This window comes from Amphiura filiformis, chromosome 2 (assembly GCF_039555335.1).
Source record: "Amphiura filiformis chromosome 2, Afil_fr2py, whole genome shotgun sequence".
In the NCBI taxonomy this organism is placed as follows: Eukaryota; Metazoa; Echinodermata; class Ophiuroidea; order Amphilepidida; family Amphiuridae; genus Amphiura; species Amphiura filiformis.
Genome location: NC_092629.1, coordinates 57573617 through 57596456, shown reverse-complemented (window position 1 = coordinate 57596456; position 22840 = coordinate 57573617). Strand labels below are relative to the sequence as shown.

Here is a 22840-nt window from a genome sequence, read left to right as displayed (position 1 = left end):
ACTGTATCAAGTATATAAACACTGGCACGAACACGTTGCAAACTTCAAGGATTTAAGTCTTTCTTTTTTAATTTGATTATTAAATCATGGACAATCATCAATTGGCATAATTTTTTGATATTCTCTATGATTCTAAATCTAACTTTGTAGGTAGGCCTACCAGTTACGATTTAATTTTTCAATGCAAACCCCCGTGTAAATCGCCATAATTGTCACATGATTTATTCAATAATTTAGATCAGCAATAATAAAAAAGAAGAAAAATATCAGATTTAAAAATAATCTGATTTAAAGTTTTCTTTAAAAAATCCGATTTTTTTATTTAAAAAAAAAGAAACTCGGGCCAAAGCAGAGGTAGGTCTGTGCTGTGAGCAGAAGCTCACAAAACTTTTTTTGCAGCGAACAGGTGTATTACCCAAGCTCCTTTGCGAGACAATACTTTCACATTGTTTGTTCCGGTATCGGAATCCTCTAAGCCACATCCCCCGATTTCACACCCAATTAGGTGATTTCGTAATTTCCACGCAATGTCTGGCGCAGTATAATAGCGCCCAAAGGGTGCTTTTCAAACTTGTTTACTTATGGGTCATTTGGTTATACCAGCAACACTGGTATAGGTATTTGCGATCGCACATCTACAATGCCGTATGAGTAGTGAAAGTTCGTTGTACATGGGAGATGGAGTTTCTCAAAATAGAGACAAAATCATGGCTACTTTGACGATTAAGTGGTATATTTTATCATGGATAGTTGAAGAAGACACCAGCCAACATCTGTGTTAAGTTATGCTGGATATAAGCGTGGATCACGACAGAAATCGACAATGGGGTGCGCAGCTCCTGGTAAACTTGCTCCCGAAGAAGTTCCCATGGAGAAGCACATCGACTGGGTCAAGACGGTAGAGACAGTAAATGGTAACACAATTGGTGGTACTCAAAATGGACACGGCGGTGGAAAACGGAACCACTACCAGAGAGATGAAGGTAGAGCTCATCGGAAGGCGAAATATAAAGCTTCTTTTGATCCGAGAGTTACGGCTAAATATGACATCAAAGCCCTGATTGGGACGGGTAGTTTCAGCAGGGTTGTTAGAGTGGAACACAGGTCGACTAGGCAGCCGTATGCTATCAAAATGGTGGAGAAACGACGGGAAGGTAAACAATGTTGGGAAGTCGAGTTGAATATATTGAGGAGAGTTAAGCATTCTAATATTATACAACTTATAGAAGTATTCGATGGCAAAGATAGAACTTATATGGTCATGGAGCTTGCGACGGGTGGCGAGTTATTTGATCGTATTGTGGCCAAAGGAAACTTCAATGAACGTGGACGCCACGCACGTATTACAAATGGTGCTCAAGCTGTGCGTTATCTACATAGTTTAGGTATAACGCATCGCGATATAAAACCCGAAAACTTACTGTATTATCATCCGGGTAATGACTCAAAGATCATGATTACGGATTTTGGGCTTGCAAGTTGTCGAAAAACTGGCGGGGAAGTCCAACAAGACATGATGATGAGGACAATATGTGGGACGCCAGAGTATATAGCTCCCGAGATTCTGTTGAGGAAGGCGTATAACGAGGCCGTGGATCTATGGGCAATAGGAGTAGTAACATATATTCTTCTTAGTGGACGGATGCCATTTGACGATGACAATCGGACAAGACTCTATCGCAAGATACTACGTGCCAAGTATTCGTACTCGGGAGAGGTAAGCTAGAAAATTGTCATTTTGTGTGAAATGCAAAGGTGTCATCAACGTACATACAACTGTATGTACATGTATATGCATGGCAAATTTGATGCAAATATGGGTTGATTAGATTGCAAACAACAGAAAACAGAAAAATGTTAAGTTGCTGTAATCACTCAGCTTCCCTAGGCTACCCATTCCAAATTATATTCTCACTGATATGTTGACAAAATCTAAGTCCAGTGATATTTTATAGGAAATGTTGTCTACTTTTTATCATAATCCACTATCATGAATTTTGTCTGTGCTGTGTAGGATCATGACATTTTTAATCCAAGAACTTGTGAATTCACCGTACCCAATCCCCAACTGTGGTGTAAAAGTCATCAGGGGAAAGAACAATGATACAGGTGTATGAATGCATACACGCCAGACACATCTACCTAATTAGTGTGTCAACCGGGGACTTATTCATTTTTAGCATAATTGTGTATGCAGGGACAATTAATGATGGACATGCATGTACACAAACCCTCAATGGTTCTGAGTTAGAACTTATTATGTATTTACATGATTTCACTGGCATAGTTCTGCCAACTTAACTGAGGACGTCCCCAGTTGGTTGATAAAAATAGTCCCTGGAACGGTGGAAGTGAGTGATAAGTCGGAACTCCACACACACACCCTCCTCATATCATGTGTATACCGGGTACTGGGTATATCCCTATACCTCCTTTTTCATGAAAAAAACAATAACATTATTCTCAAACAATGCTGTCATGATTATCCAGCATGTCGTTCAAGAACTACTAGGCAGGTGGTGTCAGAACTTAGTGGGACCACTAACAGGAAGTCTTCATATTCATTTTTTTCACATAAGGGGGGGCTATTTGTCAAAAAATAAATTATTGTAACATATGATCTATTATATGGATCAACTAATTATCACTGAATGTATTATTTACTTAAATGGCAGTCTACCAACATGTGCTACTGTAGTATCCTTGGCAGTGAACTTAGTAGTAAATAAGCCATTGATTCAGTTTATAGGGCATTATTATGTTGGTGGCAGTGCTTGGATGATTTCCTTTTGTTCACTGCCAATCTGATAGCTTTGTTAAATGTAATCAACTGAGTGAGGCTATTCATCGCTGTTGTCTGCTCTTGCACGCAAACTCGCAAGCTTGGAAGCTTTGCACGTACATAGATAATTTTATACACTGCTGTGAAATTTTATGTATAAATTTGTATAAATTTATTAAAGAACCCATTGTGATTGGCTGGTTGCTATTATTTCAAAAAATCTGAGAAAATTCCGGTATTTAGTCAACAACTTCTGAACATGACGGACACATGCGTATAATGCAGGGTTAATAAGTGAAAAGTAAAATTAGCTCTGATCAAGCCCTTCCCAACTTTTCAAGTAATTTGTCTCAATATCAAGGACAATGCTAGGTAGGTGTTTGTACCTAATCAATAATAGGTTTCAATTATGGGTCCTACATGTAATATTTTGGACCTTTAAATTGCATTTTTCAGTACTGTACTATAAAAACAACATCCATACTATAAAGCATATTGATCGTTAATATAACATCGACGATTTGGGCCTTCCCCTTTTGTAAACAAAGCAAAAAAAGGACGAACACCTTTTCTACTATTGTTGAACTTTGATATAATTATTTTCATGATTCAATGATTCAGTGAAAGCATTTTGAAGGGCTGTATGGTATGAATCTGATATAAATTCAAGTTTCAGCTTTGCTTTAAACAAGAAATGTCTTTAAAAAAGACATGGACTGTTGAGACTGTTGGGGGGGCATTGGTCATTGACAATCACAATGGGGTATCACAGAGAAGATATTTTACCCATCCCAGAATCCTATGCAACATATGCATATCCTCATTACACATATTTTCATGTTGAGAACAGACTGGCTAAACCTGGGGGGCACATCAAAAATTTTGGTGCGTATGTTCCCCAGAATTTTGATGTGGTGGGTCTTTGGGAGCTGACGGTGTACTGGTAAGAGGGGGTCTTTTGGAGCTGCAAACAAGTAAAATGGGGACTTCTGGAGCTGTGAACAGTCAAAATCAAGGGTCTTTCTTGGCTTTCTGGTTGGAAATCGCCTGAAAAAAACAGAAATATGAGGAATGAGCAATTTTGGAGTCTTTTAGAGCCGAAATTATCAAAATCAAGGGTCTTTCTGAGCTCTATTTTGGTTAAATGTAGGTGATCTTTTGGAGCTGCAAAATCCAAAAAGGGGGGGCTTTCCGGGGGAACATACCTGTATGGTCATTTGTGTTAAGCCCCCACGGCTAAACATGGGTTGATTAGGCCCAAGTTCCAACATATGTCTGATGGGAAAATGTGATTGTTTTTTCCTAGGCATATCAAGCTGAAATTGATCACCACCAGCTGCCTTCTTGGTATATCAATATATTGGACAATTCTCAAGTATTTCTCTATGTTATAACACATAAGGCAGCTATTACATAGCAACATTGCAGAAAGTCAATAGGTGTCATCTCCTAAATAATAGGATTTGGGACTATAAAAGCACCCAACATACCTACTGTAACCAATAATGCAAGTGGCAGCCATTATTGCGTACTGTAAATCTCTGTATTAAGAATAACTGCCTTTTGATGATTGTATACGTACCAAAACTTTGAGCCTGCTGTGCCACCCCCCCCCCCCCTCCGACGACTTTTGATTTAATTTGGTGGAGGTTAATATTTTAGCAAGTGGAACAGTTTGAAGCTAGGTACAAGAAAATTGATTGGTCTGAGGCCGGGGCGTTTGATGCAACCTAATAAAGGTTGACATTAAAATTCAAAATAAAAAAGTTTGCTGCTGAAGGCGGCGAAAAAATAATTTTGCCGCCTTCTGTGGCAAAATAACAAAAATTCCCATCCCCCCACCGGAGAATCAAATGGTGTGTCATAATATATATATTGCAAGAAATTCAAGTGAGGGTCAGAAAATGAGGGTAGGTAACAGGAAAATCGACTTTCATCAGCCTATAGGCCTATAGATGGAACAAAAACTTCAAAATCCAGTTACATCAAAGCAGCCTTCAAAATAATAACATACACATCAAATCTGTAATTACTTCTAACATCATGAATACCTGTTTACTGCTTTTAAAACCTTGAGCCAAATTGGGATATTATAGCAACTTTGTGAATCTTTTTTTTTTTCACCAAAAAGTACACAAAAAGTTGTTTTTGTATCATTATTTATCCAAAGTTGTAATTTGTCCAACCAAATTAAAACCACAATTCATCAAAGGGAGCAGCCTTATATGGAAGAAATTTGCCGCCTGCCCCAATCTCTTGTTCATTCTTTTGATTGCATTTCAAAACATTAGAAATCAGAGGGCTGCATTTTCTTGAATTTTATTTCAAGAGTGTGTACATAATGCACCACCCTGCTCTTGTGTTGTATAATCACGGATATGGCACACACTAACCTCAACCCTACAGACAAAGTTCCTTGCAGACATAGTCCTCCATCAGACTTTGATTTAAATCAGAATCAAAACTCATACCCAAAGTTGTAAGGTCAAAGGTCAGCATGATATAAGAGGAAGATTTCTGAACCGTGGCTGTGTTATATGAGAGTATTTGGACCATGCAATGCATATTTACACTGTATTGTGATTCAAGTCCCACTAGGAAAATGTAGAAAGTAAAGAAACAACAGAATGCTGTGTTTGCTTTGGCATCTTGGCTTCTCTGTGGAGACATTGTCCAAACTCAAAATGGCCATTGGGTCTAAATTTAGGACATATCAGTGACTGATACATGTACAACTACAATCCCGGTCATAAGTAGTTAGAACACTTGTGTAAAAATACATTTTAACCCGTATTTTATACTTTATAACATACTGAAATTAAGCTTTCTTTGACCCTATTCACATTAGCAAATTTCTTCATTCGACGAAGATAAGTTAATCTTGATTAACTAATTAAGCATGCATACACATTACGCTGAACGAAGACCGAATGAAGACATTGCACTGTACACATTTCATGAAAATTAACGAAGCTCGAATGAAGCTATTAACGCCCGGCTATTATTTAAAGCCAGCGAAGGTCACTTGTCACATGATCAATTTCCTTCTTCGAATGAAGCGAGCGTACACATTACATAATTAGCTTCGTCGAACGAAGTATTCCTTCGTCGAAACAACCTTTTTAGCTTTGTTGAACGAAGCAATTTTAATCTTCGTCGAAGGAAGAAAATTGCGTACACATTAGGAAAAAACGATTTTTGATCTTCGTTCGAGGTTCGTCTAAAGAATAAAATTTCCTAATGTGAACAGGGTCTTTGATGTAAAGTCTGAACTGTTTTGTACTACTACAGCCCTCCCCTTCCCCACCAATCAATATTGAATGTCTCTAGGGATGCATGACCCAAAAAACAACTAGGCCTACCACCAATATATCGGGTGGGGGGAATGGGGGGCATATTTGAAGTACCCATGTTATTTAAAGTGTTCGAGCAGGACCGGGATTTTAGCTCTTGTCAGAAAGTACTGGGAATGAGTGGTTAAATACATGATTGCAGAATGTAGTCATGGGGGGGGGGGCAGGTACAAATGACTATTCAGGGACCTGCCACAAACTTGGGTAACGTTTTCAGCCTTTTGGTATACATGTATAGGCCTACATATATCAATGACACCCCTTTTTCTACACCAATTTTGGTATATGGATGGGTTCTTTTTTTTTTTTAATTTTCTAAATTTGGTCGGAAAATACCCAATTTTGTCCTACATGTAAATGTAGCCAAAATATTTGAAATATCTGCTAAATTTTTGGGAAAAGTTGTAAAAATTATGACAATTTGTGTTAAATTTGGCCGAAAAATTTGGGTAGGCCTATATTGATGGGTCCAAATACTTTGACAAAAAAATGGTATAAATTATGTATATTGATGGCTCCACTTTCAAATTCTCAGCAGCACACCCCTACCCAAACCAAACTTGAGTACCCCGAATATAGTCTGCTTGCAACCCTAACCATAAAATCTACAATGTAAGCTCTTTTGTCCATTTTCAGTCCTTATAAGATCATTTTGTTAAATTTCATGCTGTGTCTTGCTGTCCAAAATCATTTTGACATACCGGTACTTGATGTAAATGTTGTAATGTACAAAAGGGCCTAGAAAACAATGATTTGTATAATATCTCTAAAAAATATTTGCTGCATGGAGGACTACTGGTAAAACTTTAGGATACATTGATACATGTTACTCGGCCCTAACCCTGCCTAAGATCTATGTTTAAAACCCAGATATTACAGGGAAAATAGCCCGAAAAATAGTGAAAATAAATATGATGAAAATATGCTGTATTCATTCTTCAGCATGGGAGTCCTGACCTCAGCATTGTTATCCTCCCTACCAAGCACTGTATTAAAAGTACAGAACAATAGACATTTTTGTGAGAAACTTGATCCAAACTTGTTCAGAATCTCACAACAATCCCATGGCATTCTTGTTGTTTAGTCATATAGGGTCGGGTCAGATTACACTGCGATAGCAACAGGTATGAGCAAAGAATAGCCTAATTGTCAATCGCCAAGTTCAATGACCCTCATTCAACCATCTTGGCTAACATCTTGACCTCAAATCATGAAGTATGAGTTTTTGTACTTAACCCATTTAGAGGACATTCTATGGATGAACACTTATGTTGGGAAGAAAGAACTCGGTCCTGACAGATGAGCATAATGAGAATAATAGAAGCCAAAAATAGTCTCATTAGCAATGACTAAGTTCCTTTTAACATCCAAAACTCAAGAGGTTGACCTCAAGTTATGGAATATTGATTTTTGTTCCCAAAGCATTGAAAAGTCATTCTAAGATAAGTGAAAATTATGAATATAGTAGAATCATAAAATTCACAATTTTGGGTCTGTCAAAACATAGACAAAATGGGCAGCAGGGTGGCAGCATTTCTGAAATTTGATGTTCTGTCAAGTTTCTTAAACAATTACTGTGACACATTGAAATGTTTTGTTCTTTATTGTCACATTGCAATTTACCATTTGAGGTGGTGGGGTGGGGAGGAGAGGAAAATCAGGAGATAACATTCAGGTATATATTTGATAATAAAAAAATTCCCTTTAAAGGGAAAGCTGGCACCAGTTAAGAAGTGGTTGCCCTACAGTATGTTACAGTGTTCATGTTATCATCATAATACTAGGAATTTATCAGAGACTGTTTCAAACATTGATTGTGATTGGTTATTTACATTTGTGTAGATTTCAATCAGTTGTGGTCAACTTTAGCATCAGAAATTGAGTCATCTTAAGGGGGTACTACACCCTGGCAAATTTTGTGCCTGTTTTTGCATTATTCTCAAAAATTATAGCGCATTGGTGACAAGTAAAATATGTATATTATAGGGGCAAAGACTATAACTACTGCACTGATGCTCAAGGCAAGTAGTTATTGATTTATTGATTAAATCTTGGTTTTCCCTCATTTTTGACTGTAACTCCATAACTGTTTGTGTAGACTTCTCTGTAGTCCACTTGCCCATTTTGCATACTCTGGCTATTACATTTAAGCATAAAACTCTGATTTATATTGATTTGTGTGCAACTGATAGATTTCCACATCTGTATCTGATCTTTTCAGTCGCCGCACTCCCTCTGTTTGTTAGCTTCCCAAGTGGACTACTGACTTTGCCTTGTGGTTAAGATTTTTAACACGGGACTCTATGGAGAGTAAAATTGGCCATGATGTAATGCATCTTTAAGTGAATCTGCCTTGTGATTGGTCGCTCATATCTCGCTATGGTTTAAATCTTCCGGGCCCGCGCCATTACCATTAACTACATGTACACCGTACACAACTATCTGTGGTATTTGCGGCGCTTTTGTGTTGACGCGAAAGTTAATCTCTCATCAAACATCTAGCGCGTCTTGTACTACATGTTGTATACCATGCTTATTACTTGTGGTTAATGGACTGATAAACAAGTATGCTTGACAGTGTGTTTTTAGAGAGCAAAGTCCCGGGCAAAGTTCTGCTTAAAATTCAAAGTCCATAGTCGGATTTTTGTGGTTCGCTATCAATAAACTGGTAGATTCCAAAATCAGAATTGTTCAGTATTAAAGTGAGCCATTATAATTATGCAAGATAATGTTGCATTCAATTACTTTTATTGTCACTAATCATCTGATATTCTTAATTTTTATGACCATTTTACTATTGAATACTTTAATTTTAATAAACAAACATCAGTATAATTTTGAGTTCAACGAAATGGGTTCATAATCATCATGACTAAATAATAACATATTTTTAATAAAATTCGACTATGGCATAGTCTACTGTTTGTGTTGAAATCAAATTTCCAGTGCAGTAGTTGTAGTCCTTGCCCCAATAATATACATATCTTACTTGTCATCAATGCGCTATAATTGTTGAGAAAAATTCAAAAGTAGGCACAAAATTGGGCAGGGGTGTAGTACCCCCTTAAAACAAATTCAAAAAGTAAAGGTTATCCAAATTTTATGTCAACATCTGCAACTTTTTCTGATTTCGACATCATATCATCATATCGATATACCGTATTAATTGTCCCACCCCTTTTTAAAGTGAAAAATACCATTAGGGGTGGGACTGTACATGAATACTGCGCAGTTACAGTGCATGAAGTCCAAGTAAGGTTTTAGGTAGGATTGAAGGTTTGAGTGTGTACATGTGTACATTCAAAAACTTGGGTGTGTAAATTTCTGTGCAAAGTTTACTCGAAGGTGGGGCTGTACTTGCGTCAGTACTGTAATTTGCATGTCGATGACAGCATTACAAAATACCCACCCTCAAAAAAAGTATATCAAGGCTAAAGAAGCTTGATCTGGTTTTGAAAATGAACTTTGCACATACTGTAAAAGTTGTTTTTCAATTTAGTTTTCTAGACAGTGCCAATAGCTCATTATTCTTTCTATATTTCCATAAAAATGGCATGCTTACTGTAGCACAAAACGTGTGATTTAATGGATGTCAGCGGAACAAAACCAAAGTACACCCATTCTTTATTGCTTTTTGTTCAGAACAATTTGTTGAAATTCCAACAGAACAATTCACATAAAGTCTGTATTAGATTTATTTATACATGTAGTTTTTCTGTAAAGTTAATAAATTATATGAATAATAAGCCTAGGATTATTGTAGTGATTGTATGTTATGGATTTGAACTATGGTGTGTTTTGTTAAAATTATCAATTCAAAATTTTTGTTTCCCTTTGTATTTTTGTATGAATTCATTATACTTTGCAATTCAAAAGTCCTTGTCTTGTTATGTGGAGTTCATATGGAAGTGGTATTAAGAATGATGTGATCACCGATCATTCTTTCTTAAATTATAAGAGAGGGAAAATGAACTTCCATTCATTTGAAAAGTTCCTGATAGTGATATATTATTTTTTTTACAAAAATGAGCTATTGCTATTTTATTTATATATTTTATAACATTTGGCCAAAGCCAGGCAAAGCCCAAATTTAGTGCTCAGAGGCTACTAAATTACAGGGATGACAACCAAATTTTATATGATGGGACAGGGATGTGGGAAGAGGTCCATTTTTAGAAGCCGGAACAGCGGGAATACCCAAACTCACATGTGGCAACACGGGGAATTGAACCTGGGCCACAGTGGTGAGAAGCGAGTGAGAAGACCACTCTACACTAACCTGTCCTACATACAGCCTGTCTCAAAAAAAATTGTGCAAGTGAAAAGCGCCCTCTTTGACAATTAGAAAATACCGTTGTGACATAATGCTTACATCAACGTTAAGGGCACAGTCTTAGCTCTCAAATACCGTTTGTTCTGTTCAATTTGCTCTTTTTAATCTCGAGATATGTTTAGTTAACAACGAAAGGGTAAAATCACAATTGTGCCACTTTTACTAGGGAATAGGGCTGGTACATGTAAATCACTCATAGCCGATGTTGATGCGCCTAATGCACTCCCCTTCGCATTAGACGATCAACACCAGCGCTGATGCATTATTTTGTCTAATTTCATTAATTTGTCTAATTTCATGAACTTGTCAAAGTTCATTAACCTATAAGTGTGCAATATTTGTTTGTCTTTTAACATGTCGTGAATGACAAATGAGAACAGTATACCATGGTAAAATCATTGACATGCAGATGTATTTAATTTTACAGCAGAATGTGAAATATTTATTTATCGTTTAATTTGTCGCAAGTGGAAAAAGAGAACCATTATACCTTTATCATGATAAAACATTAAAAAAATTATGTATCGTTGTGTAATTGATGCATTCTTTTGATTTCACGAAGGAACTCTTGATAAACTTGATGCTATCATTGATTTACATGTACATCCCTCTTCCCTAGTAAAAGTGGCACAATTGTGATTTTACCCTTTCGTTGTTAAGTAAGCATATCTCAAGATTAAAACAAGCAAATTGAACAGACTAAACGGCATTTGAGAGCTAAGACTATGCCATTGACGTTGATGTAAAGATTATGTCACAACGGTATTTTCTAATTGTTACAGAGGGCGCTTTTCACTTGCACAATTTTTTTTGAGACAGGCTGTAACTGGTAAAACAAATAAAATAATTGGAAAATATATGTGTTACCGTTGATCAGTGTAAAATAATTATGTACCGGTATTTCAAAATACACACTAAATGAACCATGTGTATCAACTTTCACTTCAAATTTCTTATAGTATAAAACTGAAATTTTTTACAGGCTGCGCATGCAGTTATCCTGGTAAAATTGGCCGTACGAATGCTCACTGTGCAAATGTTTTGCTTTGCCCCCACCCCCAATAAAAAAGTCCAGTAATGCCACATGCCCTGCTGCCAGCAATGGGAGAACAAGTACAAGTTTCATCAAAACACTGTTCTTGTCAAATTATTTGTTAACCATGCTACATTGTATAATGTAATATAGGCCAAGGGGTCTTGCCAAAGAATTTCAGCCCGAATCCCAGGTCAAATCATCTCCTTCACTATCTATGGTCAAATAAATGAAAAGTCACCCAATTTTCCTCATAACCATTGGTTTCTACATGTAGTCGTGGAAGCCAATATCAAAAAGTCACCCAAGTTTGTTCTTGATCATTGGTTTCTATGGGACAGGAAATTGTAATCTTGGGGGAAATCTTCAAAAGTCGCCCAATTGAGCTATCAAATTGTGAATTTGGCAACACTAGTGGCTGTCTGTTTTAAATACCTTAATCTAAGATAGTTGTCTAATTCTATTGTCCAGTCAATGTATTTATAGAGTCTATTGTCCAGACATGATGAAGGTCCATTGATTTTAAACTGACTGACCATGTTCTGTCAGTGGTCCTCAAATAAAGGGATGATAATGTACACAAAGAAGGGGTCAACTGAATGGATAAAGGGCCATGGACATCTGCTGAAAGGTCAAAAAAATGTTTTCCCCCTCTCTTGGAGAGTAAACCAACCCTAAAACTTGTTAAAAGTAAGAAAATAATGACTTTTTTTTCGGGGAAGGGAGGACATGGGGGCCTACAGCATTTCACTTCCTTCTTTTCCTTCAGTAAAGTTTGTTTGGCTTATTAAGGCGGAAATTATTCGGCTTTTGTTACTGTGCACATCAATAAAGTCCCAACTCACGCTTACGTAAATTTACATAAGCGTGCGCCAGTCACTCATTAAGGCAACGCACAACTAGCGTAAGCATTGCGCCCAACTGCATGCATGCCATTCTATATCAATGCACGGTGTTATGAATCTTATTTTTCCGCCTTATATAAGCCGAAAAAACTTTGATAAAAAACCATGGTCTGTGTTAGGGTTATAAAAGTGCAGCACGAGTTTGATATAAAATTGGATCGATTAAGCCCATATTAAAATATTGGACGAGACGTAGTAGAGTCCAATATTTTAAAACTCATAGCGAGACCAATAAATATTGGGCGTAAAGCATCCAATTTTATCATTATTATGTGTTGGATCCAATATTATCACAACTTGGATCCATCAAAACATAATAATGTTTATAACAGGACAAATCTTCAGGATATGGACAAAATCTGGCCCCCAAATATACACAGTGTGAAGGGGCCCGGGGGTGGGGGTACTCAAGTTTGATTGTAGTATGAGTGTGCTGCTGAGAATTTTAAAGGGGACCCATAAATATACCAAATTTTCAAGATATTTGGACCCATTGATATACCAAAAGTCAAAATTTTCGGCCAAATTTAACCCAAATTGTCCTAGTTTTTACAAATTTTGGGAAAATTTTGAAAATTTTGGCTAAATTAACGAAACATTTCGGTGTATTTTCCGAAAAAATTGAGAAAATTTTGAAAAAAGGACCCATTCAGATACCAAAATAGGCTTTGAAAAAGGGGTCATTGATATACCAAAAGGCTGAAAATGCTACCCATGTTTGCGGCACGTCTCCATATTGTCTGTTGTACTGAGTACCCCCGGGGAAGGGGGTGAGGTATGGGCATTCGTTTTGTCAACCAGATGTGGTAGTATAGTTTCCAATTAAGTCACAGAGGAAGTGTCAGATTCCCAGATTTGTCATGCTGTAGTAATTTTGACTGAAAATTAACAATATCATTGCGACGATTAATTAAGGTACCTGATATTGTGTTACCTTTATAGTAAACCAGCGAACTTTGTCTTTGACACTCATAATCTGTGATATTCGCATTCTTCCCACCCACTCATGCCAATGATACTAATTTGTTACTAAAATGCAAATTGTGTGTAAAATTTGTTTATTTTGGCAGTTATCAAGATTGCATTCACGCCATGATGTTAAAATGGCGAAAAATACTGTAGCTGCAAAAGTTGCATAATTAGGTGAAGTTCTTATGGTGGATTCACAGCGCACCTGAAAGTAACCCTAATGCGCCTAGCAATTGCAATCCCTGCCCCCGGGACCTGGGCAATAGCGGGACTGAGCTTGGCATATAACAGCTCATTGGGTCCCCTCACTGCCCGGACATAGCCAGGACATAGCTATTGTAACTGGCAGCCGCATAAATAGGACTAAATATGGATGGATGGTTCTTGGGTTAGGCTGGCAGATCTTATGCTGCCCATCATTCACACTGCCACTACTCTTGGCTGTGCCTTACCACTGGGTACCAATTTAATATGTGACACGATCTGGTCCATGGAGGCCAAAGGATTCATTTTTGACAATTGAGTTACTGTAATTATTACATTATACATACAATAGGCTATCTATCATTTACTGAAAACACCAAAGGTCTAGCATACTTGGTTTTAAAGTTATGAAGTTTTTGATGTCTATTTTCTTATGTATTTTATTGTTTTTTACTCCACATTTTTACCTTTATCTCAGTTTCAAATTTGCCGCCTTTGGCTCTCATGGACCAGATCGTGTCACATATGGGAGTGCACCCCCCGGGCAATGGTATAACCAGCAGGGGGAACTTTTGCCCCCCCCGCATAAGTCTATGTACATGCTCTAAAGGTGATATATTCATTGCGAATCAAAAACATGTCAAATTATATGTCATTGTCAATGGAAAGCTTAGAATGCATAGGAGCAGCCATTCCCTCCTTGCAGATTTCCCCCTTTGATTGCAAAAGTATGATTACACCAATAGCCTACATATATAAACCAATAACTAGAGCTAATTGCGCATACACATATACGCGACCTTAGCAATAGCTAATTAACTAGGCCTATAGCTAATTAGCCCAGCTATATAGCATGAATGCATGTAAGCAGTAGTATATTATTTTACTGAGAGGTCTTTTTTTGAAATGCACTATAACTTTGGAATTTGGCTAGAGACCAAGGTTAATTTGTTAGCTCACCTATACCATATGCAAGTTCAAAAGGTCCAGCATATTATGTATAATTCATTGGAGTATACATGTATGAACAGATGTTTGTAGTATTATAATTATAATCATAATTATATTACATAATTATTTTCCATAATATTACAGTATGTGAAATCATTAATTTTGACAAGGCCAAGTAAAATAAAAACATGTTTCAAAAAGGAGGAAGAGGGGGCTTTTTATTTTTTTATCGTAAAATTGGTGCAAATACCCATAATTAGAACTGTAATAACAACTAGATATATTGCATCCTTAGTAAGGCTGCGAAGTCTAGCCGTGACCTTGAAATGACATCTGATGACCTTGAAATGACCTTCACCACATTTTGCATCATATCCACATAACATATACTAATTTTCATTCAAATTGAATAAACTTTGTAATTTGACCCCTTTTGACCTTTAGTTGACCTCTGGTGACCTTGAAATGACCTCCAATATATTTTGAATCATATCAAGATCACATATACTAATTTTCATCTAAATTGGACAAATATTAGAATTTGACCCCTTTTGACCCCAAAACAGACCCCTCCTCCATGTTTAAGCCAAATCTGATTACAATCGTACATGAACATAATGCTAGAGCCCTTTTGGCATTATTCTGATGATCACAGCACGTAATATGCAGAAAATATTGAATTTTAAAGTGATTTTCAGTAATCAACCATTTTTGACCCCTGTTTGACCTTGAACTCAAAATCTGTGAGGACCCCATAGACACCAACTAATGTCAATGCATATGTGTCAGTCGCATCTCTGTACCATAGAATCTGTAGGAAAAGAAGCATTTTGAAGGTATTTGGTTATGTGCCGGAAATACCCCCTTAATGACCTTTGACCCCAAATCTGTGAGGACCCCATAGGCCCCGGCTATAGCCAAGGTAAATGTCCAAATCTCGATACTCTACCATGTAATCTGTAGGAGAAGAAGCATTTTTGGTAAAAATCACATTTTAGCCAAAATTACTCATGCGTGACGTTTGACCCCAAATGGGTCATGTCATATGTAAAGGCTGGGGTAGTTGAGCTTGTGCGCAAGTTTGGTCATAATCGGTCAAATAATGAAGGAGCTAGAGCAAATTATATCAAATGTTGACAGAAAGAAGAAGAAGAAGAAGAAGAAAGAAACTACTGGGATTCAAGAGTCTAGCCGCCGCTCGGCTAGACTAATAATGCCCGGAAAAAGGAGGAGGCTCTTTTTATATCTTGTTCAACGAGATAGGCCTCCTCTAATTATCACAAAACCTTCCAAACGGGTTTCTTGTATATTAGCAAGGCTATAGAAAGCATCTTTACTCCCTAGACATATTTTTTAAAGTTATAACTGAATTTCAAAAAATAAAAATATAAATTGAAGAAACCTCAAAAAAGGAAGCTGGTGAAGACGCGAAACATGATTATTTTTTTATTCGGCCTAACCAAAAATTATTCAATATTCATGTAAATATTTCTGTGCAACTTTGGTCATGCGCTATTATAGTGCGACTTCCTAAGGTATTTTGCTACATACTGGAAATAATACCTACATGACCTTTGACCCCAATGACCTTTGACCCAATGACCTTTGACCCCAATGGATGTATGCAAGTAATGTCATGCTATATTATAATTTGTGGAATGACTTAGAATTTTTAGTAACAGAACAGAAAATCACATCAGCAATAATGACCTTCGTATGACCTTTGACCTCAAGGCTAATGCATGTGTCAAGTGACGTCATCTTGCTGTGTAATTCGTGTTTACAGGAGTAGCAGTTTTAGTAAAAATAATAGGAAATAACATTTTCGCCATAATGACCTTTCCATGACCTTTGACCTTGAATTGGTCATGTGACATTTGTGCCACCAGCTATTGGTCCTGATGACCAAGTAACATTGTTGTACTATACATGTATATATTTGCGACAGCATCAGCATTTTAGGGTATTTGGTCATATACCGGAAGTATCCCCTTAATGACCTTTGACCCCGATTCTGGACAATAACTTTTAGACACTGGGTATAGCTGATGCATGTACCAAAGTGCCATCATCGTGCTGTGTAATTTGTGGAAGGAGTAGCATTTTTAGTGAAATCACGTTTTTGGCCATTGACCGGAAGTGGATGACCTTTGACCTGAAGTTGATCATGTTTCATTTGTCCCCCCACCCAATGGTCCTAATGACCAACTATGGTCAACATGGCTCAAAGCATATGGCTACGGTGGTTCATTATAAGATTGACAGAAAGAAAGAAAGAACGAGACCTGATTGCGTTCGCCTGCGACCGCGAGGATGCACAGCCAGCAGTGACAAATGAGTTATGACCTCGAATCTGTGAGAACCGGAAGTGATCCCTTAATTACCTTTGACCCTGCAAAAATATTACATAGTGCTTAGGATGTCATAAGGAATATTCCTGGTGAATTTCAGCTTAATCGGAACTTATACATGGATTTTGATTTTTTTTAAAATTTATGATTGACCTTTTGACCCCCTTAATGACCTTTGACCTCAATGAAAAAAAAACCTTATGTACACCGACAAAATGCATTGTTCCAATTTTAATTAAAAAATTCTTCTTTGTTTAGTTGTCGAGATAAAAATTCTTAAAGTTATTTAGCTAAAAACAGGAAGTTACCCCTTAATGACCTTTGACCCCCAAAATAAAAATACCATGCATACATCAAGTAACACTAATTCATGTATGATGATTATATTACTCTGGTCTGTTTATATTTTGAGATAAAAAATTTTAAACTTTTTTGATAATTTTGGTTTTTGACCGGAAGTAACCCCTTAATGACCTTTGACCCCAAAACTGTAGGCATCCTAAGGACCCTAGCTAGTAGCAATGCATGTGTGCTAATGGCGACTCTCTGCTGTGTAATTTGTAAAGACAGTGATTTTTTGAATATTTTTAACGAATTTTTCAGACTTTTACCGGAAGTGACCCCTTAATGACCTTTGATCCCAATTCTGTTAACAACTTTTAGACACTGGCTATAGATGATGCATGTATGTAAGTGACGTCACGGTGCTATGTAATATGTGGGAGGAGTAGCATTTTTAGTGAAAATCTAAGTTTTGACCATTGACCGGAAGTGGATGACATTTGACCGGAAATTGATCATGTGACATCTGTGGCACCACCAAACGGTTCTACTGACCAAGTATGGTCAACATGCCTGAAAGCATGTGGCTACGATGGCTGATTATGATGTTGACAGAAGAAGAAGAAGAAAGAAAGAAGAACGCGGTAAAAAGAAAGCACAGCGCCGATGGCGGCTGTGCAACTAGAGCAACTGTGCCCTTTGCAAGGGCACGGGGTAAGTTAGGCGGATGATTGTGACGATCTGATCAAGCAGCAATACTGTGCTGGATAGTATTAATTTTAATAAGACTATTTCATTAATTGCCGTTTAATATACCTTGATCGTGGAAAGCTGGCATTTTGAAAACTTGACCTTTGACCCCTTAATGACCTTAAATGAATTTCAAAATATTTAAAACATGATAAGAATGTCATAAGGATCATTGCATTTACATTTCAGCTCAATTGAAGCATTTTGAAAACTTGACCTTTGACCCCTTTATTGTCCCTTAATGACCTGAAATGAATTTCAAAATATTTTCAACATGTTTAGAATGTCATAAGGCTAATTGCATTTAAATTTCAGCTCAATCGGAGCATTTTGGAAAACTTGACCTTTGACCCCTTTATGACCCCTTAATGACCTTAAATAAATCTTAAAATATTTTTAAAATGTATAGAATGTCATAAGGACAGTGGCGTAACTAGGGTCGTCAGTAGCGCCTGGGCAAGAAACAAAATTGGCGCCCCTACCACCCCCCCGCAGAATTTCAGTTAATTCTTGCGCGAAATTTTGGACAAATAAGGCCTATCACTAATTAATTTTGGTTACTAGAAGTTGAATATCAGTCTTAAAATGTTCTTTCAATTGATTTTGTGTTGAAATGCGCGCGAAGAGTGCGAAAATTTTGACTTTCGTCACTTGGAGGGCGCAGAATCGATGCTGGCCCTGGCTGAATTGGTCAATTTGGCGCCCCCTAACGGTAGCGCCTGGGCATTTTGCCCCCTGCCCCTCCCCTAGTTACGCCACTGCATAAGGATCATTGCATATAAATATCAGCTCAATTGAAGCATTTTGAAAAACTTGACCTTTGACCCCTTTATGGCCCCTTAATGACCTTAAATAAATTATAAATGTTTTAAACATGGTTAGAATGTCATAAGGATCATTGCATTTAAATTTCAGCTCAATCGGAGCATTTTCGGTTAAAATGAACTTTTTTGACCCCTGTGACCCCTGGATGACCTTGGACGTTAAACAAATCCATAACTTTTGTAGCCAGCTACCCAATACTGCTTGTGACTGAGTTTGGTCGAAATCCGATCAAGGATGTGGGAGTAGTAGCAAATTGTGAGAAAGAAGAAGAAGAAGAAGAAACAAAGAAATGGCAACTAGAGCAACTGTGCCCTTTGCAAGGGCACGAGGTAAGTTAGGCGGATGACTGTGACGATCTGATCAAGCGGCAATACTGTGCTGGATAGTATTAATTTTAATAAGACTGTTTCATTAATTGCGGTTTTAATGTACCTTGATCGTGGAAAGCTTGTATTTTGAAAATTTGACCTTTGACCTCTGTATGACCCCTTAATGACCTTAAATGAATTTTAAAATATTTAAAACATGTTAAGAATGTCATAAGGATCATTGCACTTAAATTTCAGCTCAATTGAAGCATTTTGAAAACTTGACCTTTGACCCCTTTATTGCCCCTTAAATGACCTTAAATGCATTTTAAAATGTTTTCAACATGTTTAGAATGTCATAAGGATCATTGCATTTAAATTTCAGCTCAATCGGAGCATTTGGGAAAACGTGACATTTGACCCCTTTATGACCCCTTAATGACCTTAAATGAAATTTAAAATATTTTGTAAATGTTTAGAATATCCTAAGGATCATTGCATTTAAATTTCAGCTCAATTGGAGCATTTTGAAAAACTTGACCTCTGACCCCCTTTATGACCCCGTAATGACCTTCAATAAATTCTAAAATGTTTTAAACATGTTTAGAATGTCATAAGGATCATTGCAGTTAAATTTCAGCTCAATCAGAGCATTTTCGGTTAAAATGACCTTTTTGACCCCTGTGACCTCTTGGATGACCTCTGACTTTAAACAACCCATAACTTTTGTAGCCAGCAACCCAATACTGCTTGTGACTGAGTTTGGTCGAAATCCGATCAAGCATGTGGCAGTAGTAGCAAATTGTGAGAAAGAAGAAAGAAAGAGGAAAGAAAGAAACGGCAAGAAAGAAATAAGTTAGGCTGCCCGCCTAACTTAACTAGAGCAACTGTGCCCTTTGCAAGGGCACGAGGTAAGTTAGGCTGATGATTGTGACGATCTGATCAAGCAGCAATACTGTGCTGGATAATTTTATAAGGACTGTTTCATTAATTGCCATTTCAATATACATTGAACGTGGAAAGCTGGCATTTTGAAAACTTGATCTTTGACCTCTGTATGGCCCTTAATGACCTTAAATGAATTTTAAAATATTTAAAAAACATGTTAAGAATGTCATAAGGATGATTTCATTTAAATTTCAACTCAATTGAAGCATTTTGAAAACTTGACCTTTGACCTCATTATGGCCCCATAATGACCTTAAATGAATTTAAAAACATCTTTACCATGTTGAGAATGTCATAAGGATCATTGCATTTAAATTTCAGCTCAATTGAAGCATTTTGAAAAACTTGACCTTTGACCCCTTTATGACCTTAAATGAATTTTAAAATATTTCTAAAATGTTTAGAAGGTCATAAGAATCATTGCGTTCAAATTTCAGCTCAATTGCGGCATTTTGAAAATCCTGACCTCTGACCCTTTTATGACCCCTTAATGACCTTAAGGGGGTATTACACCCCTGGCCAATTTTATACCTATTTTTGCATTTTTCTCAAAAATTATAGCACATTGGTGATAAGTAAGATATGTATATTATAGGGGCAAGGACTACAACTACTGTACTGAAAATTCAGCAACTCAAAGCAAGTAGTTATTGATTTATTGATCAAATATTGGTTTTCCCTCATTTTTCACTGTAACCCCACAACTGTTGTCTGTGCTGAAATAAAATTTATAGTGCAGTAGTTGTAGTCCTTGCCCCAATAATATACATATCTTACTTGTCCCCAATGCGCTATAATTTTTAAGAAAAATGCAAAAATAGGCATAAATTTTGGCAGGGGTGTAGTACCCCCTTAAATGAATTTTGAAATATTTTTAAAAATGTATAGAATGTCATAAGGATCATTGCATTTAAATTTCAGCTGAATTGGGAGCATTTTGAAAAACTTGACCTTTGACCCCTTTATGACCTCAAATGAATATTAAAATATTTTAAGCATGTCATAAGGATCATTGCATATAAATTTCAGCTCAATTGAAGCTGAATTGAAAACTTGACCTTTGACCCCTTTATGACCCCTTAATGACCTTAAATGAATTTTGAAATATTTTATACATGTTTAGAATGTCATAAGGATCATTGCATTTAAATTTCAGCTCAATTGGAGCATTTTAAAAAACTTGACCTTTGACCCCTTTATGACCCCTTAATGACCTTAAATTAATTTTAAAATATTTTTGAAATGTTTAGAATGTTATAAGGATCGTTGCATTTAAATTTCAGCTCAATTGGAGCATTTTGAAAAACTTGACCTTTGACCCCTTTATGACCCCTTAATGACCTTAAATAATTTTAAAAATTTTAAACATGTTTAGAATGTCATAAAGATCATTGCATATAAATTTCAGCTCAATTGGAGTATTTTTGGTTAAAATGACCTTTTATTGACCCCTGTGACCCCTTGGATGACCTCTGACTTTAAACAACCCATAACTTTTGTAGCCAGTTACCCAATACTGCTTGTGACTGAGTTTGGTCGAAATCCGATCAAGGATGTGGAAGTAGTAGCAAATTGTGAGAAGAAAGAAGAAGAAAGAAATAGCGAGAAAGAAATAAGTTAGGCTGCACGCCTAACTTAAGAAAGAAATAAGTTAGGCTGCACGCCTAACTTAAAGAAAGAACTTGACAGAAACAGACCTTAGCAATTTTGCAAATTGCTAAGGAAATACAATGTACTAACATCACACCCTTTGAGTCCAAAAAACATTACTATATATTAATAATTTTAATCCAATCTCAAATAATATATATTTTTAATCAAATGCCAATCGGACTAAATTTTATTATTCCCAAATTCTTTTTTTTTTTAATACCCCCGAATCGTTTATTATATACCATAATAAATAGGTCTGGTAGCTCTATGGATGACTTTGCAAAATCCAATCTTCCGTATAAGGTGGGTAGCATTAACCTTGACTTGATATGGTTTAAATAATTATATATATCATATTGATCTACTAAATTTGCCCCGCAAAAAGGAAAGTTTGCATTTCTATGGCTGCCACATCTAGTGTGGAAGTCAGTTAAGTAAAGGTGTACACTTGGCACTCTGAAAAAGGGTTTAGCCCGGATTTAGCTTCCTTTTGAAATAAAGGTTCTTTTAACATTAATTCTTTTTGCTTTAAGGAACCTTTTTTGCCTTCTTTTTTTCTTTAAAGAACCCTTTTAGCCTAATAAAAGGGTATTTAACCTTATACAGAACCATTTATAAAACTTCATATAAAAGGGCATTTTGTGATCCACAGCTTCATCCCATAAGTCTTTGAATAAATTCACCAGGTCTGTAGATTATCCATGACATAAATAAATGTCCAGACAAATGTAAGTTTTGACTGGTCTTGATCAGATGAAATTTCTTTATGTCATCCCCCACTTTTCTCAAAAGATATCATCAAATGCACCATGATGAGAAAATGCATATATATTTGTATGTTTGGGCTCCCCACCCCCTTCCGAAAAAAATGATAGCCCCATTAATAGTCAATATACTTATTTATATTTTCTTTATATATTTTTCTAGCTTAGTTTATTTACAGAATTTGCCAGGCCGACTAACGTATATTTTGCTGGAACGGATCACAAATCAACATGTTTACACATTTTTGGATATTTGCTAGCCCTAAATTGGGCGATCATGATACAAATATATCGCCTCCACCGAACGGTATCCGTGCACCCAATCATTACCCCCAACCCACAGTGCCGCCACCCACTCTCCTTCCAAGCAACACCCTATTCATGACCTTTTCGCAACATGTATATCACGCTGATCTGTTTTGCGATTGA

General features: G+C 36.6%; 1 protein-coding gene across 1 annotated transcript in view; it reads left to right on the top strand.

Annotated features, from left to right (window-relative positions):
• Positions 1-580: 580 nt before the first annotated feature.
• Positions 581-22840, top strand: part of LOC140146440 (serine/threonine-protein kinase H1-like) — a 70599-nt gene continuing 48339 nt past the window's right edge. Inside the window, exon 1 of the mRNA XM_072168291.1 lies at positions 581-1717. Coding sequence (XP_072024392.1) covers positions 824-1717 — 894 coding nt within the window. The 5' untranslated portion in view covers positions 581-823. The remainder of the gene's footprint in view (positions 1718-22840) is intronic.